At 31.2% G+C, this 20058-nt stretch overlaps 1 protein-coding gene across 4 annotated transcripts in view; it reads right to left on the bottom strand.

Moving 5' to 3' along the window:
* Window positions 1-20058, bottom strand: part of LOC138125997 (uncharacterized) — a 64364-nt gene that overhangs the window by 29070 nt on the left and 15236 nt on the right. For 3 of the 4 annotated variants that reach the window (XM_069041629.1, XM_069041631.1, XM_069041630.1), the window contains exon 3: window positions 3830-3913. The exons of the other annotated variant lie outside the window; for it this stretch is intronic. In XM_069041629.1, the coding sequence (XP_068897730.1) occupies window positions 3830-3913 (84 nt within the window). The remainder of the gene's footprint in view (window positions 1-3829; window positions 3914-20058) is intronic. 4 annotated transcript variants of the gene reach the window in all.

Below are 20058 nucleotides of genomic sequence, written 5' to 3'. Positions count from 1 at the left end.
GATTTTAGTTTACATTTTATTTTATAATTCCAATATCAACACAATATTAATGAGTTGATGACCTCGTGAAAAATAAGTACCTAAAATAATTATATGGATATTGGTTGTCGACGTTTGACTTCTCATTGTAAGTTGAACCTCTTGGGATCCGTAACGTTTTCAAAAATGTCACTAGGAACGAAGTCAAGACTATAGGACATATTTCTTCAAAAAGCTGCTTCCCATAGAGCAAAACGTAATTAGCCCTCGTGTTCCACTCGGGCTAATTAATACGTTTTAGAAATGCATTCGAAAAAATTTCCGGAAATAATCAATGCACGAGGGATATTATAAGTGAGAATTATCAACTTTGCTTTGACAGTTTTGCTAAAACTTGGTTATTAACTATTATGACTCAAACGATTAGAAAGTGGGCATGTTTCTCATGTATGGGGTATCATCTATGTCGTAAAAATGCCATGGTCGCTGTGGAGCTGTATCTACAGAGGTATCCAAATCGTAGGTATAGATACATATTTTCATTTTTTATTTATTTACATTTTTTACAAAATGAGTTAGCTCTTATTGTTGTAAGAGTTGGATCTTAATACACGAACAATACAACAGGGTATGTGGTTGTAGCAAGATGGGGCCCCATCACATTTTCATTGGCGTATTAAAAGAAAGAGTCTACCAAACACCTGTACTCACTATTGAAGAACTCAAAGAATTCGTGATGAGTGTATGGCCATTACGCCAGAGATATTACACAACTTTCAAAGGTCCTCATTATACAGGGTTGACGCGTGTTTACTCCAAAACGGAATGCGTGTTGAACAATTTTTTGCAATTTTTTTGCATAATTTTATTCCATCTCCTTGGAGATGATTGTCAAAAAAGCGTAGCTATTTTTTTGTTGTTATTTTTCATAAATCCTTTTAGACCAAATTTCTCAACTTACATCGATATGCAAAAAAATAGTGTGTACAACACGTTATGAAAGTCTCTTTTTTGCACAACCTGTATATAATCAGCAACTTTACTCCCTAATTGTATTGAGTAAAGTGGCTCTTTTTTCCCCTTGGGCAAAAAACCGTAGCCAACTCAAGCTTTTAGTCATCTTTTTTCCTCTTGGGCAAAAAAACAGCCTATTCAACCTTTGATGATACATATTTCTTTCTCTACATAGAATTTAGTGATTTCTATGTCAACCAATCTCTCGCTGGACAAACTTTACCTTACACAACATATTTTTTTGAGAAAATGACAAATTTTACTTCAAAAATTCATTATAGTTATTTATTTAACGAGTTCGTTTGTAATTTTGCCTTTTTTTGGCATGAGTGGACCAGTTTAAAACTCGAGTGAAACGAGAGTTTTAAAGGTCCACGAGTGCCAAAAAAGCCCAAATTACACAAGAACGAGTTGAATACGTTTTTTTCAAAATCCGTTCACACAGGCGAAAATTCTCAAATTCTGACAGTGTCGAACAAAAATTTTTTTTATCCACAATCACTATACAGGCTGATTCACGTAGCCCGTTCATTAGAAATTTTCTGATTTCCCCAAATCATATTAATATGAAAATTGGTAGTTGACTATAATCGATTACTCCAAGTTCAAATGAAATATTTTCAAAATGATGGCATTTCCGGAAATACCGGAAATCGACGCCATCTTTATTTTTTTAAATAGAAAGGCCTCATTTTGATTTCACATTTCGATTCTACGTTAAATTTTGAGTTTAGAGCGTCTTTTTGTCAACAATTATCTGTCATCGTTTTTGGCCTATGTCATCTTTTTTGCAAAAAAGCGAGGTTGCAGGGCTTCGTTAACAAATTTATAACTCTTGAACCATCTGAAATAAATAATAGATTTTTTTTAATTGAATTCCTAAAAACCTGGCCGATCTTTTCTGCCATTAGTGAATTTTTTTTAATGTTTCATACGCCTACTGAAATTTTTCAAAGTTGCTAATCAAAAAATGTCAAAAACTTCATTTTTTTAAATGGCAACCACCATTTGTGACACTAGATGTAAATGTAAAATTTAATTCTAAGCCTACTTTTATTAACATTGTGTATGCCTATTACCAGCCGTTTTGGCGTAATTTCAATTTTTTGAGTAAAATATTGTTTCTTTTTTATCAAACAATTGTTTTATTTGAATTTTTATTCAAAAATCACATGCAATAAACAGTAAATAACAACGAAATAATAAAAAATAAGCAAATTAACAAAAAAATATTTTCAATGAATTCATTTACATTAAAATATATTTTTTTTATTTGCTTATTTTTTATTGTTTTGTTGTTATCTAATATTTTTTGCAATGCTATTTTTGAATAAAAATTCAAATAAAACAATTGATTATAAAAAATAATATTTTAATCAAAAAATTGAAATTACGCCTAAACGGCTGCAAATAGGCATACATAATGTTAATAAAAGTGGCCTTAAAATTTAATTTTACATTTATATCTAGTATCAGAAATGGTAGTTGCTATTTAAAAAAATGAAGTTTTCGACATTTTTTTTTATCAATTTTAAAAAATTGCAGTAGGCGTATGAAACATTAAAAAAATGTCGTTGATAGCGTAAGAAAGCGGCCAAATATTTGGCAAGTCAGTAAAATAAAAATAAATTATTTATTTCTGATGGTTCACGAATTATAAATTTTTTAATGAAGCCCTGCAACCTCACTTTTTTGCAAAAAAGATTACATAGTTCAAAAAAGATGACAGATAAGTATTGACAAAAAGACGTACTAAACTCAAAAGTTAACGTAGAATCGAAATGTGAAGTAAAAATGGGGTCTTTCTATTTAAAAAAACAAAGATGGTATCGATTTCCGGTATTTCCGGAAGTGCCGCCATTTTGAAAATATTTCATTTGAACTTGGAGTAGTCGATTATAGTCAATTACCAATTTTCATATTAATATGATTTTGGGAAATCAAAAATTTTCTAATGAAGGGGCTACGTGAATCAGCCTGTATTATAAGGTCATAATTCAATAGCTTGGCAACCTTTAATGTGGTCAATAAAACTTTAGTGTTTTATAAGTCATAAAACACGCCATAAAACATTCAATGCGAAATTTCAATGATTTTTGAGGTGACAGCCGCTGTCAGAGTGAAATGTCAAATTAATTTTGGATGACATCAGATAAAATTTCGGTGATTCTGATTCTAAATGAGTGTGTGATTGTGGATAAAACGTTGTATTGCATGCGTGTTTTAGATGCATTTTATTCACTTAAGAAAATTAAACGCTCGAGCAAGCTCTCGCGTTTAAACATTTTTGAGTGAATAAAATGCTATCTAAAACACTTATACAATAAATAACTATTATTGTAAAAATTTTAATTGACCTCAAACAAAAACAAACAAACATCTAACGACACTTTGTACACTGCGCTCAATAATGTCAGGGATTATTTATTTCCTTTCAGCGCGAATTCTCTGCCGCAAATCTTCTAAATTGTTTCGTCTATTAAGATAAACCATCGATTTTAGCTAAATCGATAGAAACAAAATGTTTATGTTGAAAATTAAATTAAATTTTTGAAATAAAAATTGTCATTTTCTCAAAAAAATTGTCATGTAAGGTACACATTTTTTTCACTCATAGTTTAGGTCTATCAGAAAGAGAAGAAAAAAGTGGAGGTTGTCATTTAAAAAAATTATTGATGATGAAAAGCTGCCAACATAAGTAAAGTACTGAAGAATATGCACTTTTTAGAAACAAAGTTGATTTCTTCGAGGATTTTTCTCAGAAAGTAATACTTACAGTTTTATCATGTTTTGGAATTATTTTTCGAATTTGGATTATGGATTATGTATCACTTACGGTAGCGGACAGGCCATAAGAAAAGTCCCATTGTTCTTTTCACATTGTAATGTCCTCTCTGTTTTTTCTTTTTCTCCTATGCAACTGAAACGTAAGGTATGATTAGTAAATGTTGGGAAATTTAAATTAAAAAAAACAAGTAAACATGATTAAAATTAAAGAAAGCTTTATTAGCTACAGGCTGGTTCCGATATAACCTGCCAAAAAAATTCTGGGTCATTAGAAGGCTCTAACAAGTCCGGAAAACTGCTTTTTACTAGGTCCAAAATAATGAGCATAAATTAACCCCTATCCACACCAATTCGACGCTGCTGACCAAAAAAATACGTACGGTCGGTGGACAAATAAAACTGGGACACTTAAAATTTAATCTATGTAATATCAGACCATTGAATTGTCAATATATTTGTCAGTGTCTATATAATATGTCATACAAAAGTTAACCTATTTATGATAAAGCCGTAATTAAACGATGCAAATTTGTAAATTTTGACTTACGTGATTGTCATTTTTGTCCCAGTTTTATTTGTCCATCGACTGTACCTAGTCAGGAGTTAATTGTTAGTGTTTGTAAGGATGACTGTATCTAAGCAACAATATCTGAATCGTTTGTGACAAATCTGACAAATTAAATCAAATTAATGAATGACATTTATTGAAAACGCTGTACGTTGTGTCAGGCGTTAAGTCACCAGATAATTTAGGTACAAAAGCTGATTTTGTAGCCTGAGATAAATGAATAATAAATAAAGTGGTATTCGTAAAAGCGTTATAAGTAAATGTGGAGCTAGTGTGTGCAAAATTGTGGAAGAATTGTGTAATAAGAGTATGGTCTTAATTGTGGTTATTAAACAATAGTATATTGTATATCAAGAGTTGAAAATGAAAGATTTCACAGGAGTTTGCAGAATTGAGCCACAAGCCGTAGGCGCGTGGCTTAAGCAAACGAGTGTGATATCGAATTTTCAACACGTGGTATACACCATATTTTTCCGACGACCACAAAAAAACGCTAATATTCGGCATCCCTTCAAACTTCAAATATCATTCGACAGAGCTGCGGACAAAATAATTATGCCGTTGCGCGGAGATAGACATCGTTAATCATCGGCCCGTGTACAATATAAAAACACACAGCTGTCGGCCAATCAGATTTCTCAAATTTTTCATTGTACACGGTTAGGCTGTTCGTTCGTGTTCGTGTTGAAATCGTTTGCAATTTTAAATTTTCACTAAGGAAAAACCGTGTGAAATGTGCCATATTTCACAGTGGTCGTCTGAAAAGTAATGTATTGACTAATTATTCACATTGGCATTCTTTCAACTTGTTCATTTTATAATAATTACAAATTTTCGGTTGCACAAAAAATCTTGTCTACACTTTGGCCGCGAAATCCTTTAACATCCTCGAGATTGTCCTGAATCGGCCTTAAGCGGCCTCGGCGACAATTTTTCTCTCGGTACCTTAAAGAATGATTTCGTGGCCTTGATATAGTAAATTTATTTTTGTAATGACGAACTAGCTGGAACTTTTTTTTTGTTAGATTTAGTCAAATTCATATCTCAGCGCCGTTGACATTCGTAACACCACCATAAAAATAATTGGCATAACACTACTCATTGTATTAAAACTGACAATTTTTTGACATGTCAGTTAAATCAGAGATTTTATAGCATTTATTTGAAGAAAACACATTGGGCCGTATCACGACATCCTTATTAATTTTAATTATGACTCTAATTATCTTGGTGACGAATTCATCTCTTTCTGGCAGGTTATAATTGCATAAATCTATATCGTTTTATGTTTACTTAATCACGACTCTACAGGGTGTTCTCGAAGTTGACGCGTTCCTTGTAACACGAGGTACTACACATTATTCTTAAGAATTTTAGCCTAAATCTTCTTAGTAAAATGTTTGTATTAACTGAGATAATTGATTGTATATTTTTATTGTTTTATAAAATTTTGAGTCCGGTCCTGTCCATTTCTCCGCTGTACTAGATTAATAACTAACCTGGCCCAGAATGGTGTCTTTCCGGAAATCGCTTTACAATACTCTCTGGACGCTGCAGATGCATTCTGATAACGTGATAACATTGCCCATAGATTTGCAACATATTTGTGAGCTCATTATTTTCCTAATAATAAAGCCATTTCGACTAATTACATGACAACTCTGACAGTAGTTTTGATTAACGTCCATCCTCATTTGATTTTTTTTTTGTCAATTCCAATTTCTAACAAATCAGCGCAAATTTGAGCAGGACCGGTTTCAAAAATTTCAAAAAAATTAACTTATTGTATCTTCATTGCCGTACACATTTTACTAAGGTGATTTTGGATAAAATTCTTTAGAATACGGCATACTATCACATGTTAAAAGGAACGCCTCAACTTCGAAAACACCCTGTAGTTAACGGCAACTTTAATAACGGTGTCGTGATACGGCCCATTATCATCAATATTAATTAAATATGAATTGATATCTTTATTATAATTTTAATTTTGCCTAAATTTAAGTTGCATCGATTATTCGGTGAATATTCAACAGTAATATCCCAAGTTCATGAAAATAACCGATTAAATTTTGACGTTTTGTCAAAATAAAAATATTTCTTTAAGCAAAACGTTGCGACAAAAAACGTCAAAATTTAATCAGGTTATTTTCTTGCACGCGGGGGGTATTCTGAAAGATTATTTCCTGAATTATTATGAACAAATAGATTTTATAAAGAAGCGATTAAATTTTGACACAGATATTTACCCGATTAAATTTTGACGTTTCAAATTTAACCGATATAAAAACCAGAAAAACCATAGCAACTACGGCTTTTTATATGTATGAAGGAAATAATCAAGTATAATTTCCCTAGTGATTGAGAAATGCCCGATAATTTTGTGTTGGTGTCTGCTGTTGTAAAAATTCCCGACTGCGTAGCAGGAGGGAATTTAACAAACAGCAGCCACGAGTGGGCCACTAACAAAATTATATGGAATTTCTCAATCACGAGGGCAATTCGATATGAGTATTCCCTGAATGATCGCTGTACAATTTAAAAAAAATACAGCATTTTCATTGGCCAAATTTTTATGAGGTCACTGGTGACGAATTATCAATTGTGCGGGGGAAAGAATCAACGAGTGCGTCAGCACGAGTGGGATTTCCAAGCACAATTGAATGAGTGAAATCAGTTTGAAAAATAGTCTACATAATTTGGACTACGAGTTGTATGCGGAGGACTATTCCATGAACCAACTTTGGCAATTTGGCAGCAAATTGGAAGAAGAAATTAACGCAGAAATCGAAGAAAATGTTTCCAACAACACAAAAAAGACACATGAGTCCATTTGGAAGCAATTCTCAAGGCTGCATTCATTTGTTAAAAATTATCGCTGGGATCACTAGTGGTATTACCGATACAATTTCCACGAGTGGGAATTTCGGTCCAATTTTTTGAAACCATGGTAACAAATGTGTAAAATTGTGTTTTTATTGGTCCATTTTTAACAAATGACAGGTGAATGGAATAGTCAACTTAATTTTTTACTCGTACTTTAATATAATAATATATAAGTTTTCTTTGTGCTGCACTTAATAGCCAATTTTAGGACTGAATACTAATTATTTTAAACTAATTTTTCAGAAATTGTTGCAATTGTAATACTTTAAGCAAGAGTTTCCTGTTTTTGACGAAATATGGTTAAATGAAAAATGTTTGATTGCGAGGCACGATGTTACATTTGACGTGTATTTTGCTGAAATTTTCTACCTTTCTTAGTACGAATAAAATACAGGCTGATTCACGTAACCCGTTCATTAGACTCTTTTTGATTTCCCAAAATTATATTAATATGAAAATTGGTAATTGACTATAATCGACTACTCCAAGTTCAAATGAAATATTTTCAAAATGGCGACACTTCCGGAAATACCGGAAATCGATGCCATCTTTATTTTTTTAAATAGAAAGGCCCCATTTTGACTTCACATTTCGATTCTACTTTAACTTTTGAGTTTAGTACATCTTTTTGTCAATACTTATCTGTCATCGTTTTTGACCTATATCATCTTTTTTGAAAAAAAGTGAGGTTGCAGGGCTTCACTAAAAAATTTATAATTCCTGAACCATCAGAAATAAATAATTTATTTTTCCTTTACTGACTTATTAAAGCTTTGGCCGCTTTTTTGCGCTAGCAACGACATTTTTTTATGTTTCATATGTCTACTGCAGTTTTTTAAAATTCATAATAAAAAAATGTCGAAAGCTTCATTTTTTTAAATATCAACTACCGTTTCTGATACTAGATATAAATGTAAAATTAAATTTTAAGGCCACTTTTATTAACATTATGTATGCCTATTTGCAGCCGTTTAGGCGTAATTTCAATTTTTTGAATAAAATATTTTTTTTATAAGCAATTGTTTTATTTGAAATTTTACTCAAAAATAACATTGCAATAAATATTAGATAACAACAAAACAATAAAAAATAAGCAAATTAACAAAAAAATATTTTAATGTAAATGATTTCATTGAAAATATTTTTTTGTTAATTTGCTTATTTTTTATTATTTCGTTGATATCTACTGTTTATTGCATGTGATTTTTGAATAAAAATTCAAATAAAACAATTGTTTGATAAAAAAAATAGTATATTATGATACAAGTTTATAAGGAAGCCTTTAAAGCACGCGCGATGAGTTTAAGAGCACGACGCGTAGCGGAGTGCTTTTAACGTCGCAAGTGCTTTAAACTAAAAAAAAAATCAATTATTTATTTCCGATGGTTCAAGAGTTATAAATTTGTTAATGAAGCCCTGCAACCTCGCTTTTTTGCAAAAAAGATGACATAGGTCAAAAACGATGACAGATAAGTGTTGACAAAAAGACGTTCTAAACTCAAAATTTAACGTAGAATCGAAATGTGAAGTCAAAATGAGGCCTTTCCATTAAAAAAAATAAAGATGGAGTCGATTTCCGGTATTTCCGGAAGTGCCACCATTTTGAAAATATTTCATTTGAACTTGGAGTAGTCGATTATAGTCAACTACCAATTTTCATATTAATATGTTTTCGGGAAATCAAAAACCTTCTAATGAACGGGCTACGTGAATCAGCCTGTATATGTTCCTTGAAATTTTTATTAAAATTTATAAACGTGTACTGGGTGTTCATTTATTTATGGCGGCATGTAATTAACACTATTAGTATTTAATAAAATAAAAGTTCTCATGCTATTTTTTTAAATCACTTATTTTGGATAATAAAACCTTATTTAAAAAATATGATTTCCGCCGTATTTTCTAGGTTTTCTCATTTTATTTGTTAATTATTATTATCCGAGCATAAGATACATTGGCAGCTCCTTGTCGTGCCAGGGTCTGTGCAAACTTTAATTATTCTTATTTTTCATGATGATAAATCATTTCAACTATTTATTGACCGCACTGCACTTGAGTATTGTCTTACTTACGTTCAGATACAGGGTGACTGACGAAAAACCTTTGATGCTGTATCTTGCTTATTTTTTATCCGATTTGAATAAATGATACATCAAATAAAATAATTTTGAAAACACTTCAATACCAATTAAATAAAAAAAAATATATTGCGTCCAGTTTTTGACAGATGAACATCAGCTTCTTTTTTTCAAATAGCACTGTACATTTATTTTTTTTTATTGAGTATTGTAGAGATTTGTCTTCTGAATATAAAAATGCAAAAAACTATACCCATTCATGAAACAAAAGTCAAGAAATTAAAGACTAAATGTACAAAATTTAAAAATCAAGTGACCAAAATAAACAAGAGAGAAGTTTGTTCTAAATGCTAAAAATGACTAAATAAGCTCTGAGTATTCATTTGTCGAAACAGTTTGATAATAATAATATTATATTGTTGCTGTGGAAGAAAATTTCCAAAGACGATTTAGTGTTAACCAGTGGTGTGGCATTTTTGGAGATTTGAATCTATTGGATTTCTTTATATTCATTCGAAACTTTCGAGACAATGTTTGTTTGACCCCACCAGGTACCCAAAAAGAGTTAAGAAAAAAGATAGTGCGAGTATGTCAGGAAAAACCCCGAAATTTTTTACTGATTGCAAAGGTGGGCATTTCTAGAAGGCATCGATAGTGTCTGCAACAGCATTGAGGAAATTTTGAGCAACTAGAATAGATTTTGTATTGTTTACTAATTTGATTACTTGATTTTTTATTTTCAATTTTTTTCATTTAAAATACATTTTTTGTTTTTTCTTTTAATGTACGAATATTCAGAAGAAGATTCTTTATAAGAACAAATAAAAAAATATACCGGGTGATTCAGATTGGTATTCGCGCCCCTACATCTTTTTTGTTTTAAGAAAAAAGTATAGCAAACCATATACAGGCTGTTTGATGAAAAACGCCTCAACCCATAACTTTGTTATTTATTACCCGATTTCAATGAACAAAAAAATCAAAGATACGAGTTTTCAAGCGCTACAAAACAGCCATAAAATGTTTTTTTTGGCGTTATCTTCAATAGCTAACGATAGTCAACTTTTTTTTTTAAATGGACACATGTAGTTTTTTAGGCTTGGTCTGGTAAGGTTTTTTTTTTCTGGATCTAATGATGTATTGAAAGTTATCATTTGGTTCATAGCTAACTGAAAAAAAACAACATTTTTTTATGGTTCAGCTTATTATAAAAAATTTTAAGAGTGCCGTGAAAAACAATCGGAATACAAAGTACCATAATTGTCATCTAAATGTCAGCTTAGAAGTTTTCATCTGCTTTTTTAACCTTTTTTTATTTAAGTATAAAATAACATTGTTAGTCATGCAGGATAGCAGTCATTTGACTATTATTTTATGTTCGAGTGTAATAAAAATCGTAATTAGTCAAAAACAAAAAGTTAATAGAAAAAATAATAATAATTAAAAAAAAATATTTTTTTTAATTATTATTTATGTTTTCCAAGAAAATAATAATAAAACTCTTTAAGATTGCACCTGAAAATTTTCAAACTCACACTTGACATTTGTTGCTATTTGTATTCCAATTGTTTTTCACGGCACACTTGAAAATTTCATAATAAACTGAACCACAATTAAAAATTGTTTTATTTTTTTTTTCAGTCAGCTATGAACCAAACGATAATTTTTAATACATCGTTAGATTCAGAAAATAAAACTTTATCAGACTGAGCCTAAAAAACTACATGTGTCCATTTAAAAAAAAAAGTTGTCTAGCGTAATCTTCTGAAAATATCGCCAAAAAAAAAATATTTTATGGCTGCTTCGTAGCGCATGAAAAACCATATCTTCGGTAATAATAAATAAAAAAGTTATAGGTTGAGGCGTTTTTTATCAAACAGCCTGTATATTTGTAAATCGCTTGTGAAACTACAATAGATAATGTTGTCAAATCTTCTCTACGATGACATATGTCAAAGTTTAAGACAGTCAACTTTTTTATTTAAATAGTACACTATACATTTCTTAGCCTATTCTTGTAAAGTTTTTTTTTCTACATTTGAATGTGTAAAAAAAGTTGACACATCAGAAAAAAATCGAGAAAAAAAAAAAAATATGATTTAATTTATTCGAAAGCGTTATATTCTAAAAAGAGCTAGTTAGCCAAACATTTGTAAATTCGCATTATGTTGGTCCCTTGAATGTCACTATTTACAAGACTACCACGTAGCCAAAAAATAAAATTATTTGACCTTGTTTGTTTCAGCCTCGGGTGCGCCTCGGCGAGAAAACTGGGACTCGAACGAAATACCAAATCCATACTGAATTTACTATGCTAAATTCGCGTTATGTTGGTTCCCTGCATCTCACTATTTTAAGAATTACATAGCTAAAAAATAAAATTATTTGACCGTGAAACACCCAATCCATCCTGAATTTATTTTATTCGAATATTAGAATTTACACTTATTTGAATTTTAATAGTCAGCTATTCAAATATTCGAATAATTCGAATACGATTTCCAAGACTCATCATGTCATTCATGCACTATCAAAATTCAACTATAGTTTGTCTCAATTCTAAATTTCCACCACCTGTTGAATTATGTTGGCAAAATAAAAATATATCTAAACTGGGGATTCGTATAACCAAAGTTGGCAATATAATTATTTTATCAACATGATTCGAAAACATTAAAATTAGTTTATATTGCTTTTAGAATTTGATTTTCTACCTACCTACTTGCTGCATTTTAAAAAAGGTTTTCGTCCTTTTCCTTTATTCTAAAATTTTGAGTTGTAAAAACGGAAATTGACAGATAACTTAACAAATACAATCTGACGCATTTTTCACCAAACAGTGTTGCCGGTTGTATTTCCAACGTAGAATGCAGTGTTGGTGGAAATTTAGAATTGAGATAGACTTTACATATTTTCATCGTGTATGCATTCAAAGCGGTATAGTCAGGAAGCCAGATGTTATCATCGTTATTTATTTAAATGTAGGTTATAACATAGCTATTTATTTAAATGTAGGTACTTTAATAATTGACGCTATTGATGTCAAAATTCAATTGTCTCCATGGCTAACTAGCTCTTTTTAGAAAATAACACTTTCGAATAAATTAAAAAATCATATTTTATTTTTTTTCTCGATTTTTTTCTGATGTAAGTGTCGACTTTTTTTACACATTCAAATGTAGAAAAAAAAGCTTTACAAGAATAGGTTAAGAAATGTATAGTGTACTATTTAAAAAAAAAGTTGACTGTCTTAACTTTGACATATGTCATCGTAGAGAAGATTTGAGAACGTCATCTATTGTAGTTTCATAAGCGATTTACAAATATATATGGTTTGCTATACTTTTTTCTTAAAATAAAAAAGATATAGGGGCGCGAATACCAATCTGAATCACCCGGTATACAGTGTAATTTGAAAAAAAAAGTTGGCTATCGTCTGTCAAAAAATAGATGTGGAAAAAAATATCGAATAGGATAATAATGAAGTGTTTTTCGAACTATTTCATCTGATGTGTCATTTATTCAAATCGGATAAAGAATAAGTAAGATACAGCGTCAAAGGTTTTTCGTCAGTCACCCTGTATATTAACTATCGCAAATAAAATTTTATTGTTCTCTATTTGAATTAATTTGAAACCTAGGGCGGCGTTCTATTACAGTCGTGAACATTTCCAAATATTTAAATTCAAGTCTCTTATAGACCATTAATCTTTTTCTCGTAGTTTATTATGAAATGAAAAATGTTAAAATGACTCGGCTTAATTGGATCAAAAATTCCTAATATGAAGTCATTTTAATTGCTAGTGATGAGACTAGAAATGATCTTAGTCGTTGTTAATGGCCACGACTTTTTTTTATTCAGTTCAACACATTTAAGTATCAAGATCTTTCTGGCAATAGGCTTTTGTTTTTAGTTTTTTTTTCACGAGTAAATCTATACAATCTGTTGGGAATCCACCGTATACAGGGTGATTCTGAAATAAGTTTGGAAAAAAAATGTGGAGTATCCTTGATACAAAATAATTCTGCGTAGATGACTTTTGAAGTTGAAATCAAATGGATGGAAATTACCCTATATCTTTGCATTTTCGACGCCTATGAATAGGGAAAATTTGTCTGAATTTGTTCACTTCATTAGCTATCGTTACACTTCTGTTCACTCAAAAAGCATACACTTACATTTTGCTTGTGTAAATCAGATATAGTCGTTTTCAACGACATCTGTGCTGTCAGTGTCATTTTTAATATGTTTGTGCAGATTCTACATACCAATCATTACCAGGATTCAGAGTATAAGCAAATCCTAGTTAAAAAAATGTCAAACAAGAAATTGAGGTTATGGTAAAAGAAAATTGCTATTTCGTCAAACATCAACAACAAATAATAAAACTCAGTCTTCAACATGGAGAAACACATAGTTAAACCAGGTCATCCTCGGAATCCAAATCAGACTACATGGTTTCTTTGATTTGTTTGAAATTAGAAAATAATTTGAATTTGTCAATTTGCCGCGTCAAGCTAAATTGCCAAATTAGGAAATTCAAAATTACTAAACTGAAACAGCAAATAATGCCAACATACTGTCACGTAACCTCCTGTCATAGTGACAGCACGGATGTCACTGAAAACGACTATATATCATTACCTGATGTCACTGTCATTCTCGGTGACAGGTAATTGAAATAATTCGATTTCTAAATTTGGGATTCTTAATAACCAAAGTTGGCAATATAATTATTTCACAAACATGATTCGAAAACATTAAAATTAGTTCATAAGTTTATTTTGCTTTTAGAATTTGATTTTCTACCTACTTGCTGCATTTTAAAAAAGGTTTTAGTTCTTTTCCTTTATTCTAAAAGTTTGAGTTGTAAAAACGGAAATTGACAGATAACCTAACAAATATGTACAATCTGAGGCATTTTTCACCAAAGAGTGTTGCCGGTTGTATTTCCAACGTAGAATGCAGTGTTGGTGGAAATTTAGAATTGAGACAGACTTTAGGTGCAAGCACACTACTTTGTTAATGTTTCTATGGAAATGATCGAGAGCAGTAATGTCATAGGCAAATATTAAAGTTTCTGACTGACGGGCACCTTTTACCTTTGAGTATGATTTTGCTATAGCTCATTTTTTAATGCTGTAGAAAAAGTCAGGCAGCCAAATATACACTTTAAATAGTTCACTAGATTCCTATTTCAATTTTGTAAATTACTTCAATCCATGATGCTATATGCCACAATAAATGCATTAATGTCAATTAGGTATTAATTTAAAGACTAGTTTGATTAAGGGTTTTTGTACTTGATTCCTAAAATTTCTTTCACGTGTATCATACGCTATTTTTTATTATACCTGCACTACATCTGAAAATTATAACAAAAAAAGTAAATTGAAATACCTTTTCCGAAGTAATCTGTGCGATGAATAATCGTTGATATAGAAATGGTCAATTGTTGTTGTTTCGTTGCCATGTATATTTGTTATAAATTGTGTATAAATGTCTATTTATCATTGTTCAAAATTAAAGCTTTAGTGTTTTAAGGGCCATTTTCCGCACGTATTTTAGTGTCAAAAATAGGGTATTCAGGTATGATAAAAAAAAAATTAATGAAGATTTCCATTTGTTTAAAATATTCACTTCGATTACTAATACAATAGTCGCTGATATTTGTACTAGTCCAATATCCGCTAGTCCAGTCAATAGAGACATAAAACCTTGCAAAAGTTACAGAAAAGTTTATACTTTTGATGATGATGATGATGACCCTGAGGAACAAGAGGAAACTTCTCAAGAGGAATTCCCGAATTCATAAACTCTGATGAATTTAGCTCATCTATACCGTTCGATCCAGATCATTCGGGTCCGTCTACGTTACAAAGAGATCAAAAAGAGTAAAACAGTAAACTTCTACTGCATCGTGGACTATGCCCACTGGGGACACCACATCAAAAAAAAACGCACCCTATTGCTCTACCTCTGTGGTGGTGTGGAAAAGAATAAAAAGTACAAAAATAAAAGAAATTCTCGATTTCTACACGCTGTAACTACGAAACTATTGATCTGACAAAAAACATAACAAAAAATGTAGAGAATTGCATGCTCTACATTTTCTATAATAACTTAGATAGAGGTATCTCGCATGGATAATGAAATAATCGGAAAAATGTGATTTTGCACCCCTATCTTCCAATATGGCGGGGCGAGTGGCAAACCCCAAGGTCGCAAACTCAACAATATTAATAATATGCCTGATAGAAGATACCTGCCAAGTATAAACTTTTCTGTACCTTTTGCAAGATAAAACTCCATATTGATTGGACTACCATGGAAATCACTAAAATTAAATTTGTTTCATTGGTTAATGAACATTAAGTGACAGATGAATTAAATAGTCAATTATATTTACCTCCGACTCCGTTGCCTTCTGTTCTCATATGACTAACCACCAGAGAACCACAGGTAGAATTTGGTCTCGTTCCTATAAGGATTTTGTTATAAAGTTTTGTATTCGTAGTATGACAAAATAAACAATCTATGTAAAATTAAATAAATTATATTTCTTCTAGGCGTTGCCATTTTTTTAGCACATAGTCTATAATCATCATTATTAGGAATTTTTATAATCTAAAAATTAAATGAAATGTTTAAAATGGCCTCCATAGGCAGCTAAACAATTACACAATCAATTAATTACATATGAAAATTACAAATTTCAGGTGAAATCCTTTATTGCACGAACGGGTTTAAAATACGACCGAGGTACGAGGGAGTATTTTAAAGGATGTGAGTGCAACAAAGGAATTTTTTACACGTATGTCTTACAACATTTTATCTACGATCGTGAGATAATAACATAAATTTGTATAAAATAATTATCATTGATTGCAACCTACTTCTAAACAATGTTTCCAACAAATTGTATTGTTGTATTCTGACAGAGTTCTGTGCCATAAAAGCGTGCACTAAAAGTTTTATGGCACGATTCCATCAGTTCACTAAACGTCAACTTTGACAACGATTTTTAGTGCAAAAAGTGCCTACTTTTTACACGATCGTAGATAATATAATTTGTAGTATATTATGTTATGAGGAGCAAAAATGGAACCAAACCATTTTTGCTCCGAATAACATATACTATTTTTTCTTCAAACCTTCATAATCATAACACATTATTTAAGAAATGTTAAGAAACCAGGTAGGAGATTGGGTAGACTGACAAATTAATATAGCTCGTTTTGCAAAGCGCTACTATGACTGTGACTAGTATTCACAACGCTGTGAACAAAATCCGAAATAATTATCCATCTGTCAACCCGTTTTTATTTGGATAGATTTTGTACGTACGTTTTACAATAATGTACAAGTTTCTTGATTAACCCTTATTTATACACTTCAGCTTTCAATATCTCACATTCAGACACGAATTTGTTACAATTTGAGGTAGAAATTTCAAACGATTTAGCTAGTTTACTTCACAGCCGCTCATCAGCGGAGATAATAACTTCACTGACGCTCCTCAGCGGAGATAATAACTTCACGGACGCTGGTCAGCTCGTTAGATGCCATGACATTGAAGTGACACTTTAGCATTATCAATGCAGCAGTATAATGTCATAACTCATAATTTACGGACGTTTGACGAAAAACGTCATTTTGCTAGCTTATTCCTTGCTTCTGGTTATTAAATTGAAATTGTTTCAGTACATTATCATATCCCACAACTTTGCTATAAAACTGGGTTGACTATTTTTATGAGGACAAAAGTTAACAGGGGGCTGAAAAATTAGCATGTAAATCCCTATGGCCATTCTTAAAAAAACTACTGTATGTACACTTGCTTTCAAAACTATCGCGTACACATTCAAAATCAAGTAACAACGATTTTGCAAAATTTAAACAGTGTGAACGGGTAATTTTGAGATTAGGTTAAAGATGACATTGACAGCAACTAAAAAAATTATGATCGGTCTTCTACTCACGGTCCCTTCTTGTTCTCACCTCTTCTTTACTTGGAGAACAGTGCTTTTATTTAGCCCATTATGAGTAGCAACCGTTCTTATGGACCACTCTTCTTCTAATTTGGAAAGCATCAAAATTTTGTCTTGCTCTGCCAGTCGAGGCATTGACTTTTCAAAAGTTTAAATGTTAGAGTTGATTAATTACTACCCTGATTTAATACAGCGAAAGATAAGTGTACGGGAAAGTTTTGAAAGCAAGTGTACCATGTAGCAAAAAAAATCTGGTACGATGTGTTGCTTTAGACACTTCCAAAACTCAATCAAGTTTGAAGTGTCTACAGTAACATACTGTACCAGTTTTTTTGCTATCCGATGGTACTTAGTTATTTTGGAGAACATTGGGAGTGCATTTGAAATCTCACTTCTCCATTGGTCGCACTGTCCGCTACGCGTCAAATATAAATTTGAATATTTGTTTGCATTGTGTGTTTAATAAAAAGAAAAGTTAATAATATTTTCCCCCTCACTTGTTCTCTCTTCATTATATTTTAAGTAATGCCGCGCTGTTACAACATAATTTTAGTAGATTATATCATAAATAGTAGAAGTCAGTCTTTTTGTGTCCAGAGATTGAAGACCGAAACGAAGTCGAGGTTGCAACTGGGCGAAGCACAAAAAAACCTTCTTTCTATAGTCCAATTTTTTTTAAATCAATTGTCAATGTCAAGATTCCCGCAAAGATCAGGCTGTACCACCCTAAAACCTTTCGTTTCGGGACACCTCTATCGTAAAATCTCCCTAGATCAGGTTTGAGGTTATATCAGTAATTTTCAAATGTCAGGAAAGTTTCAGGTGCAACCAAATTTTATACCAAAAGACAAGAAATAAAGACGAGAATGACACTGAAAAGTGCAACTGAACATACAGGCTGTTTGATGAAAAACGCCTCAACCCATAACTTTGTTATTTATTACCCGATTTCAATGAACAAAAAAATCAAAGATATGGTTTTTCAAGCGCTACAAAACAGCCATAAAATGTTTTTTTTTGGCGTTATCTTCAATAGCTAACGATAGTCAACTTTTTTTTTTTAAATGAACACATGTAGTTTTTTAGGCTTGGTCTGGTAAGGTTTTTTTTTCTGGATCTAACGATGTATTGAAAGTTATCATTTGGTTCATAGCTAACTGAAAAAAAATAAAACATTTTTTTGTGGTTCAGCTTATTATAAATTTTTTAAGAGTGCCGTGAAAAACAATCGGAATACAAAGTACGATAAATGTCATCTAAACGTCAGCTTAGAAGTTTTCATCTGCTTTTTTAAACTTTTTTTATTTAAGTATAAAATAACATTGTCAGTCATGCAGGATAGCAGTCATTTGATTATTATTTTATGTTCGAGTGTAATAAAAATCGTAATTAGTCAAAAACAAAAAGTCAATAGAAAAAATAATAATAATAAAAAAAATATATTTTTTTAAATTATTATTTATGTTTTCCAAGAAAATAATAATAAAACTCTTCAAGATTGCACCTGAAAATTTTCAAACTCACACTAGACATTTGTTGCTATTTGTATTCCAATTGTTTTTCACGGCACACTTGAAAATTTCATAATAAACTGAACCACGATTAAAAATTGTTTTATTTTTTTTTTCAGTCAGCTATGAACCAAACGATAATTTTTAATACATCGTTAGATTCAGAAAAAAAAACTTTATCAGACTGAGCCTAAAAAACTACATGTGTCTATTTAAAAAAAAAAAGTTGACTATCGTAAGCTACTGAAAATAACGCCAAAAAAAAAAAAATTATGGCTGCTTCGTAGCGCATGAAAAACCATATCTTCGGTTTTTTTGTTCATTGAAATCGGATAATAAATAAAAAAGTTATGGGTTGAGGCGTTTTTTATCAAACAGCCTGTATACAGGAAAATGGGAATTTATTTACCTAATGGGTTATACATATAAGCAGTTTACCTATTCATTTTCAGAATCTAGCCCCCAATCGTCTACCGAATATGATTCTGCGGAAGAGGAATGTCCTCACTTGGTAGATTTCGCATCAATTTTTTCCAGTCGTCTCTAATCAGTTCCTCGCAGTGACGAACCGATAGTTTTATATTAAAAGAAAATACCTCGAATATGATGTGTGCATCTTTACTGCAATTTAGCATGGTCGGTTTTTCTGTCTGCATTTCTTCACGTAATTTAATCATACCCAATTTTTCTCGTTGTGTTATGCTTGTTTTCGGAAACTCATTTAACTTTGTATTTTTATTTAAATGTAATTGCGGATTCAATAGCGCAAGTGCCTTCACATCAAAATGACTGACATACAGTTGACATTTTACGTTGCCAATTGAATACCTAACTATCAAATAACCAGTGGCTTATACCAACATGATAACACTTTGACAATTGATTTAAAAAAAATGGACTATACAGGGTGTCTCAAAAATGGCGCCCAATCTTCTAAGGGTCTTAAAGAATAGAAGTCTGGGAAGGTAAATCTCAATACAAAATTTGATCGGACCAACAGATTTTGTATAACTTGCTCTTAAATATGGTAATTTCAAAGAGATGTATCTCCTTTATTACCAAATTTTACAGCTGAATTAATTCTTTTTGGAGTAATGACCTACCAAAATACGCTAAAATAACAGTGGCAACATTGACCTCAAAGGAGAATTGGTTTAGTTGATTGTGCATACCAACCGATGTTGCCAAATTTGCTTATTTTAAAATGTGTATAACTTAGAAAATAGTCAAAGGAAAAAAAAAA

Source organism: Tenebrio molitor, chromosome 3 (genome assembly GCF_963966145.1).
Source record: "Tenebrio molitor chromosome 3, icTenMoli1.1, whole genome shotgun sequence".
NCBI classification, from domain to species: Eukaryota; Metazoa; Arthropoda; class Insecta; order Coleoptera; family Tenebrionidae; genus Tenebrio; species Tenebrio molitor.
Note: the sequence above shows the minus strand (reverse complement) of the source record. Positions and strands in the feature narration are given on the sequence as shown.